Source organism: Benincasa hispida, chromosome 5 (genome assembly GCF_009727055.1).
Source record: "Benincasa hispida cultivar B227 chromosome 5, ASM972705v1, whole genome shotgun sequence".
Classification (NCBI taxonomy): domain Eukaryota; kingdom Viridiplantae; phylum Streptophyta; class Magnoliopsida; order Cucurbitales; family Cucurbitaceae; genus Benincasa; species Benincasa hispida.
In genome coordinates, this window is record NC_052353.1 from 56,087,608 (window position 1) to 56,096,301 (window position 8,694).

Sequence of the window (8,694 nt, forward strand, 5' to 3'; positions counted from 1 at the left end):
AATATCAAACGTAAATTAAGACTGCTACTATATATATATATATATATATATATACTCACTGTGACTTAGGAAAAAAACTCGACATCCAAATATCACCACAATTCATTTGATGTCTCAATTTTTATTTAAATGTTGACTCATTTATACTTCATTGGTAGTACTGAAACATTTATGAAAAGTCAATGATAATATTGCAAAATTTAAAAGAATAAAAGTATATGTCACAGCGAATTTAGCTCAATTGGGATAAAGTATGAAACATCAAAATCCAACTGTAATTGATTCGAGTGGTTACATGACAAAATAGATATCCTTTCGTGTATAGAGGTGAATATAAACCATAAATATTGAAACATCACGATATGAAATTAGAGGTATATTTGAACGGATATTCACCTTAATTATCCTAATTTTCATAAATTATAATTAATATATTTAAATTTGTACGCATATTTTAATTAATCTCGCAGGTTTATGTGTGTGGTCACTGAGATTGAACTTGTTTGCATTATGTCTTTTAATAAATTCATGATCTTGTGTGACCACTAGCAGGACCGACCTATATAGCAAAAAATTTATTGCCTCGATATAATACTTGGAGCATTTATTACACTTAGACTTCATTAAACTAGGATTACAGATCCAATCAAAATGGACGGTTCACAAACTCCTAAATGTAAGTAGAAACCCAACAAATAAAACTCCCAATAAACAAAATGAACAGGAAAGCAACACATTTTTTTTTGAAATAATTGAAATGGATAAATATCAGTTTAAACTATACATGTATTCCTTAAATATTGATTTTACAAGATAAACTATTAAAATTGATATTTGATGATTCTTAAAGAAGATTCTAATTAAGGGATTATTTAGTCTCAACTTAAAGTTACAGTATATTAATATTCGAATTTTCGAATATAATAATGATATTTATAATTATTTATAATCTATAATTATATACTGTAATATTATTTTGAAATTATTATTAAGATAACCAACTTAGCTCTACAGACGTCAGCCACTTGTAATAGAGGGTGTAAGTTTTGATATTTTGAGGTGAAAATTGATATTTAAAAAAAAAAAAAAATTGAAGAAGAGAAGCTAAAAGCAAATCAGTGCCCACCTTGGATGTTTCAACCGTACACGTGTCCTAACAAACGCCCCCTTTGGCCCTTTTCCTCTGCCTCCTCAAAACCGACTCCTCCATTATTGCAGCACTTCACAGACCCTTCACCTTCTCCTTCCCCATCACCCCTTTTCACCATTTTCTCCGTTTCTCCACCCGCCATTGCAACCCCAATGCCCTTTTACCTTCTGGGTCTCTCTCCTTTTCCTTCTTCATGAATCCCATGTCCCTGTTTATCGGTCAGTTTCCATTTCCAGGTGGGAAGCTTCTTACTGAGCTCTTCACTATCACCACCCCCATTACGGCGGTTTCTCTTTCTACATTCTCAAATTGAAGCATATTAGCTTCTCCCGTGGAGTTTGCCTCTTCCCGTTTTGTATTTTTTGACCTTGCATGGAGCTTGTGTTTTCCATGGGAATCTGAGAAATTCGCTGGTAAGTTGTTGGGTTTGTTAGTGAAATGTAACAGTTTTTGTCATGGGGATTTTCCTTAATTTTTTTTTTTTGCATTATGATTGTGTTTTCATTTGGGGTTTTGATTTTGATGCTCTGTTTTTAATCCATTCTCTGTTATCTGAGAAATCATTTTGAGATTAATTGCAGAGAGTTAAGATTCTTTGAAAATGTCGAATTCCTCTTCGAACTTGACCCAGAATGGGAATGCTAAAAACAACGATACGTTATTCACAGTGGATGAGATTGAAGAAAGTGAGCTTTCGAAGCTATTGGATAGGCCAAGGCCATTGAACATGGAGAGACAGAGGTCATTCGATGAAAGATCGCTTGGGGATATGGCGATTGGTTATTCCCCACGGTTATCGACGAGAGTTTCTTCAGAGAACTTTGGTCGGTTGACTGATAATTATGATCAAACGCCATCGCCGGGCAGAAGATCGGATTTCAATACTCCAAGATCACAGACTGGATTCGAGCAGCATCCTATGGTGGCCGAAGCTTGGGAAGCGTTGAGGCGTTCGTTGGTCTATTTCCGTGGCCAACCAGTTGGTACTATTGCTGCGTTGGACAGTACTGAAGAAAATCTTAATTATGATCAAGTAAGAAAGAACCCTTTATGAATAATTAATGACTTACATTCATTGTTCAATCCCTGTTTGGTTGTGTTTATAATAATGCAGGGTTAATGTCTATGTCATTGCTTGTATTTTATTGTATAGAGATTTAGTTTGTAGTGATTGATAACACATTTCACCTGTTTATTAAGCTCTGAAACTCCCAACTAATTATGCATTTTTAGAAATAAGTAATCTCTATAGATGCTCATAAGGATAATGTTGTCCATGGGAGTACTTCAGTTAATAGGATTTGCAATGTTCACTTTTCGTTTAATCTTCGAAACTTAGTGAGTGTATGTCAAACACTTGCCAACATTTTGAGTGTAAACGCTTAAGCATTTACATATAAATGCTTAATGTGTGAAATCATTAAGCATTATTGACTTGATATTTCCTTTGCATTAATGTGTGAAACCACTTACAAAGTTGATGAGTTGGTTTGAATCATAAATGTATAAACGTTGTATGTGAGATGAAACATTGTATCATAGGCATAAATATCATTAACTAAAACAACATTTTAGCATGAAAACCATTGAAATGTATAAATATTTAGAAATGAACTAATGTATATCTTGTCATGTTCTTAATTGTTAGTTATGGGATTTGTGTTGATTTGAACCGAGAGCAAAAGCTAACATATGGATACTTTCTTTATTCGCATAGGTGTTTGTGAGAGACTTTGTCCCGAGCGCCTTTGCTTTTCTAATGAATGGGGAGCCTGAAATAGTAAAGAACTTTATCTTAAAAACTCTTCGGCTTCAATCATGGGAGAAAAAGATTGACAGATTCCAGCTTGGAGAAGGAGTGATGCCTGCTAGTTTCAAAGTGCTTCATGATCCAGTGAGGAACACTGAAACTTTAATTGCAGATTTTGGGGAGAGTGCAATAGGAAGAGTTGCTCCGGTTGACTCTGGATTTTGGTGGATCATATTGCTTAGAGCATACACAAAGTCCACTGGTGACACTGCCTTGGCTGAACTGCCAGAATGCCAAAAGGGAATGCGCCTTATTTTGAGTCTGTGTCTTTCGGAAGGGTTTGACACATTCCCAACCCTTCTCTGTGCCGATGGATGCTGCATGATTGATAGACGAATGGTGCGGTTCTTTCAACCTTTGCCTTTAAAGATATAATAATGAAACTAACATGAAGCTTGACTTCTGAAATTCGGTGGGAATGGTTTAAAATATTGAAATCTATTAATGGAATGATTTGATATTGTCAAAAATCATAGTTCAAATCCTATTTTGGTCCATGAACTTTCATGTTTGTATCATTCTGCATAATTCATTTTAGTCGAGGAACTTTCGAAAGGTCTATTTTAGTCTCTAGATTTTAAAAAGAGTAGTATTTTAGTCTTTGAACTTGTAAAATGTAAATATTTTGGTTACTGCTATTATTTTAGTCCCCATTTGTATAAAAAACTACTTTTTAAAATTAAGGGAAATAGACAATGTTAGAAGTTTAGGGACCAAAATGGAATAACTTTGAATGTTTAAAAATCAAAATAAGATTTGAACCAAGGTTATCTACATTGGCATTTGATGTACGTTTTCTTATTCTTTTTCTTACTTTTTGGGAGACAAAAGGCATCGTTACAATATTAAAAGTACCATGTATCAACTATGAATATCTTGCCTTTTTCTGTTTCTTACTTCATTTGATGTACGTTTTCTTTTTCTGTTTCTTACTTTTTGGGAGACAAAGCATCGTTACAATATTAAAAGTACCATGTATCGACTATGAATATCTTGCCTTCTTGTGTCCTATTAAGTTTGCTTAACAAAGTGAGCTGTATGCACTATGCAGTCTGGAAATCATGATGATTATCCATTCATTTCTTATTTCTTACTGCTTTTATTATTGGTTTCAGGGTGTATATGGCTACCCAATTGAAATTCAAGCTCTTTTCTTTATGGCTTTAAGGTGTGCTTTGCTTTTACTTAAGCAAGACCACGAGGGGAAGGACTTTGTAGAAAGAATAACAAAACGGCTTCATGCCATGAGCTATCACATGAGAACTTACTTTTGGCTCGACCTAAAGCAACTAAATGATATATATCGATATAAAACTGAAGAATACTCTCACACCGCTTTGAACAAGTTCAATGTAATACCCGATTCTCTTCCTGAATGGATTTTTGACTTTATGCCAACTCGTGGTGGTTACTTTATCGGAAATGTCAGCCCTGCAAGAATGGACTTCCGTTGGTTTTGCTTGGGAAACTGCATTGCAATTCTTTCAGCCTTGGCAACACCAGAACAGTCCACTGCTATTATGGATCTTATTGAATCGCGTTGGGAAGAGCTGGTCGGAGAAATGCCTCTAAAGGTTTGTTACCCTGCCATTGAAAGTCACGAGTGGCGGATTGTAACTGGATGTGATCCAAAAAATACAAGATGGAGTTACCATAATGGTGGTTCTTGGCCTGGTAAGCATCTTTATTCCCTCTAATTGATTGCAAGTTCAAATCCCAAAATCTTGTAATTATGACCTGATATTTTATTGACAAGGTAGTTTATTGGTTCATAGTTCCCATTTGTTCCCATTTATGACTTGAGAATGTAAACTAGGAGACTTTTTGAGATCATTGTTATAATTTTGAATCCCCTATCCTCCGAAGTTGCACTAGAACAGAAATATTGACATTGCTGCAATTCTTGCAGTTCTCCTATGGCTTCTAACAGCTGCATGTATCAAGACGGGGCGACCCCAGATTGCAAGACGTGCACTCGAACTAGCTGAAACCAGGCTACTGAAAGATAACTGGCCAGAATATTACGATGGGACAGTTGGGCGGTACATTGGGAAACAGGCACGAAAGTTTCAGACGTGGTCGGTTGCAGGTTATTTAGTGGCAAAGATGATGCTGGAAGACCCCTCTCATTCAGGCATGGTGTCACTGGAGGAAGACAAGCAGATGAAGCCTGTAATGAAAAGGTCACATTCATGGACTTGCTAATGTGCTTCAAAATTTTAGTTTGCTTAGGAGTTGAACTTGTGCCTTCACAGGCTTCCCATCAGTAATTTTCATATAATGTTTAGTTTTGTTCTGTTTTCTAGAGGGATATTTCTTTGTGTTTTTTTCTGGATAACAGATAAATATGAAGGACATAAGTACATTACTAATCCAGGTTACTTTTAGGAGATAAAATGTTCTATGTTAGTATGTTGGCCTATGGCCTATAATATACATGTTTTTTCAATGAAGGTTCGAATCCTCGTACTCTTGCATTTGCCTGGTTATACCTGAAAATAATATGGAAGTACCTACTACACGTGAAAAGATGTTACGAACTATGTCATGATAATTCAAAGAACATTCAACAAAACAAAAATACCAAACAGAAATAACACCAGAGATTGTGTCAACCTAGTTCCGTGATTAATACCTACGTCTGAGGGGTAGTGTGCTCGTGGAAAGATAACTTTACTAATATAAATGGTAAGTGATTACAACATAGTCTTTATCTTTATTGACAACTCTGACCTCTGCAGAGCTTAACAACTCAATCGTTCACCTAGGTTTCTTCTAGATGTGAGACTCCTTCTCTAGGATACTTAGGCTTCACCTAAGTAATGATATTAGTGAAGAATGTCTTAGACTCCCCCTAAGACAGACTCCCGGCTACACTCAAGCTCCCTTGATTGTGAGACTCATTCTCACTAACACTATCTTTCCCTTTCGAGCAAAGATCACTTCACTCATTTAGCTTAGGCTCCCCTTAAGCTTGAGAATCCATTCTCAAGTAGTATACCGATGAAGCACGTAAATAGCTTAGAATAAATCTCCAATCTTACAGCAACACAATCTTCTCCGCCATCAAAGATTGACATTGAAAACACCTGTGACTAGAAAGTGTCACAAGACAAATGACATTTTAAATCTTTTTGTTGAAAACGATCAACCCTAAACTAAAGACTAAGTGTCTTTATATATACACAACAACTACCAAAAAGACCAACCCTAACTTCCAGAAATACTTATGCATGGAGAAGGAAAAGATCTATAAGAATACTACCGAAAAATCCACATAAGGAAAGTATTTTGCAGTGACAACATTTCCATATAATAACCGTAACCCAACAAGATCAAATGCAAATGCATTCTTTATGATAACAACCAGACTTAAACAAATATTGCTAACACACAAAGTGTAACAAGCTTCCCAATTGCAATATTATTATGCAATGAAAAATATAGCAGTAGCCAAAAAATAGCAGAGAAAAAAAATAAGCAACACATCAACCAAACTATCAAGTATAAAGCAGAAAAAAGTCGATCGGCAAAGACTTTACACCTTACTCCCCCTTTTGACATGCTTAAAAAAATAAGAGACCACCAAACAACAGAAAAACATCATTGATCTTCACTAGCAACATCAACATCCTGTGCACTAGAGCTAGTCCCCTGATCAGGATCAACAGAAGACCCATGAAGAAAAATCAACAGATCATCAACTTCAGACTTTCTAGCAAAAACTCTTTGAAGCAAAATTCCAAACTCCCTGGACTCATTTGCCAACACATTTATTATATTCTTTCCACAAGGAGTTTGAAGAAACTCCTTAACATAACCACTCTCAGTAACAAGAATCTCGGTGTGAATTAGGTCAGACATATGTTTGTCTTGATATAATCAGTAGCTAAAGGAGATGGTAGAAGGCACAGGACTAAGAATATTTAAATCAGTTAAGATATTAGGTTTTTGGGCTAAAATAATTCCACAAATAAAGCGTGGAAAGAATAAAGGGACCTCGGTGGCATGAGAAAAGATATGTCTCTTGATTTGATTAACCACATAAGTAACGTAGTTGAATTTAGCACCCATTTCAATATGATAAAGCTAACCGGCAAAGCTAGTAGAAAGACCAAATTTGTGGGTGGAGGGACATCAGTTTTCAATGCCAATTTTGTGAAGCAACACATACTTTACACTCAAATCAGCATATGGTAATTAACCTTTTAAAATCCAAGATTTTTTCACTCCTTCCATAAGCTCAAACACTGGATTAGACATAGAAGGTCTCAGTTCAGTAACATAGCTAAGTACATAACGATTAAGATACTTATTTATCAAAGTAACAGTAAAAATGAAGCAATGACCTCTCATATGAACTTTGCAAAACTTAAACTATCAGCCTCCCCAAATTGATTGAGTAAATTTACATAAAACTCTTGAACCAAGTGTAGATAGTAACTACCAAGATTGAGAACGGTTCTCATCAAGTCAACCTTTACCAATAGATCCATAATCTCAAGGCAATCTTAAGCTTGTTTAAACAAATCTTTTTCCCCTGTTATTCCCTTGTTCTCGGCATGAAACGAGATTCCATCTAGGGGAACATCAGAAATAGATCTTGAAGCTGATCTTTTCTTGGTCTGCTTAGCTGGTTGCTTCTCTTGAGTTTTAGGAGGACTATCAGGAAGATTCTCAGATTCAAGATGTTCATCTTTCTCATTAACCCATTCAGAGTCAGAACTTTTTTCATCATCCCTTGGTTTAGAGGAGCTTGGATGAACATCACTCATTTTCTTCTTTCCTTTCTGACGTAACTAGTCAATTGGGATGTTGTCATCTGATATGTCCCCAGTAGAAAATGAGACATCTTCACTTTCATGTTCTTCATCTGAATCATCTGGGGTTTTCCCCCCAATCTCATCAACGGTCACATTAGTAGACTCATCAGGATGAGTATTCTCAGCCTCATTCTCAGCTTCAACACGCTCAGAGGGCAACATAATCTCTAGGGCTAGACTCATTTTGAGCAATATCATCCTCATTTAAAATCCCAGATGTAACAACATTTGATAAAACTGAGGGAAAATCGATGAAGGTCCCTGCGCGGAAGCGGGGATCGTTCCCAATTTTAATTTTTTTACAGAACTTTAAATTACAGGCATAAAACAATTATGCATTATCAAACATAAATTACAACATGCTTTTTGGAAAAAAATTAGGGAAGAAAACGACGTACCCTTGAAGCCATTATATTCCCTCCTGATCCTAGTTTCCAATTCGAAATTCCCAATTGGGCACCACCACTTGAGAACCCTCTAGTATTCTCTTTAGGGATTAAGAATTCAAGCAAAAGTTGTGGGTTTTGCTCGAATTCTTGGAAGAGGGAAAAAAGGAAGGAGAGGGATTTTCCCAAAGAACTTTTCTCTGTTATCCACAGGAAGAAGATGTAGAGTACTCACTAATTCCAAAAAAACCTTCTATCCACTCCACATAATGTTTAGAGAAAATTAGGAGAAGTGGTTGTAACTACCTCCCTTTAATTAAATTAAAATAAAATATAATTTAATTTAAATAATACACACAATATAATCTGTCTCTTATACACATCTAGATGTGTATAAGAGACAGACTTAGAAGTCCATTTTTTACTAATCTCTCAATCCTATTGAGATTGATGTGACTTAATCTTAAGTGCCAAAGATGGACATTTTCTTTTGGAGAAACTCTCGGTCTTTTAATAGTTATTGCT

General features: G+C 35.6%; 1 protein-coding gene across 2 annotated transcripts; it reads left to right on the plus strand.

Moving 5' to 3' along the window:
- The first annotated feature begins 1,171 nt into the window (after positions 1-1,171).
- Positions 1,172-5,423, plus strand: LOC120078650 (probable alkaline/neutral invertase B). 2 transcript variants are annotated; one of them, XM_039032943.1, is made up of 5 exons: positions 1,172-1,563; positions 1,732-2,183; positions 2,868-3,299; positions 4,076-4,634; positions 4,870-5,423. In XM_039032943.1, the coding sequence occupies exons 2-5, from the start codon at positions 1,752-1,754 to the stop codon at positions 5,163-5,165; spliced, it is 1,719 nt and encodes a 572-aa protein (XP_038888871.1). In that variant the 5' UTR covers positions 1,172-1,563; positions 1,732-1,751; the 3' UTR covers positions 5,166-5,423. The 2 variants fall into 2 exon arrangements, with proteins under 2 accessions (XP_038888871.1, XP_038888872.1); XM_039032944.1 differs by having other exon boundaries at positions 1,819-2,183.
- Positions 5,424-8,694: the final 3,271 nt, after the last annotated feature.

Bases quoted from the DNA above. Each gene is read 5' to 3' on its own strand.
- LOC120078650 (XM_039032943.1), top strand. From the start codon at position 1,752: ATGTCGAATTCCTCTTCGAACTTGACCCAGAATGGGAATGCTAAAAAC. The intron at 2,184-2,867 runs GTAAGAAAGAAC...TTATTCGCATAG, and splicing joins AAAATCTTAATTATGATCAA to GTGTTTGTGAGAGACTTTGT. The intron at 4,635-4,869 runs GTAAGCATCTTT...CAATTCTTGCAG, and splicing joins TAATGGTGGTTCTTGGCCTG to TTCTCCTATGGCTTCTAACA.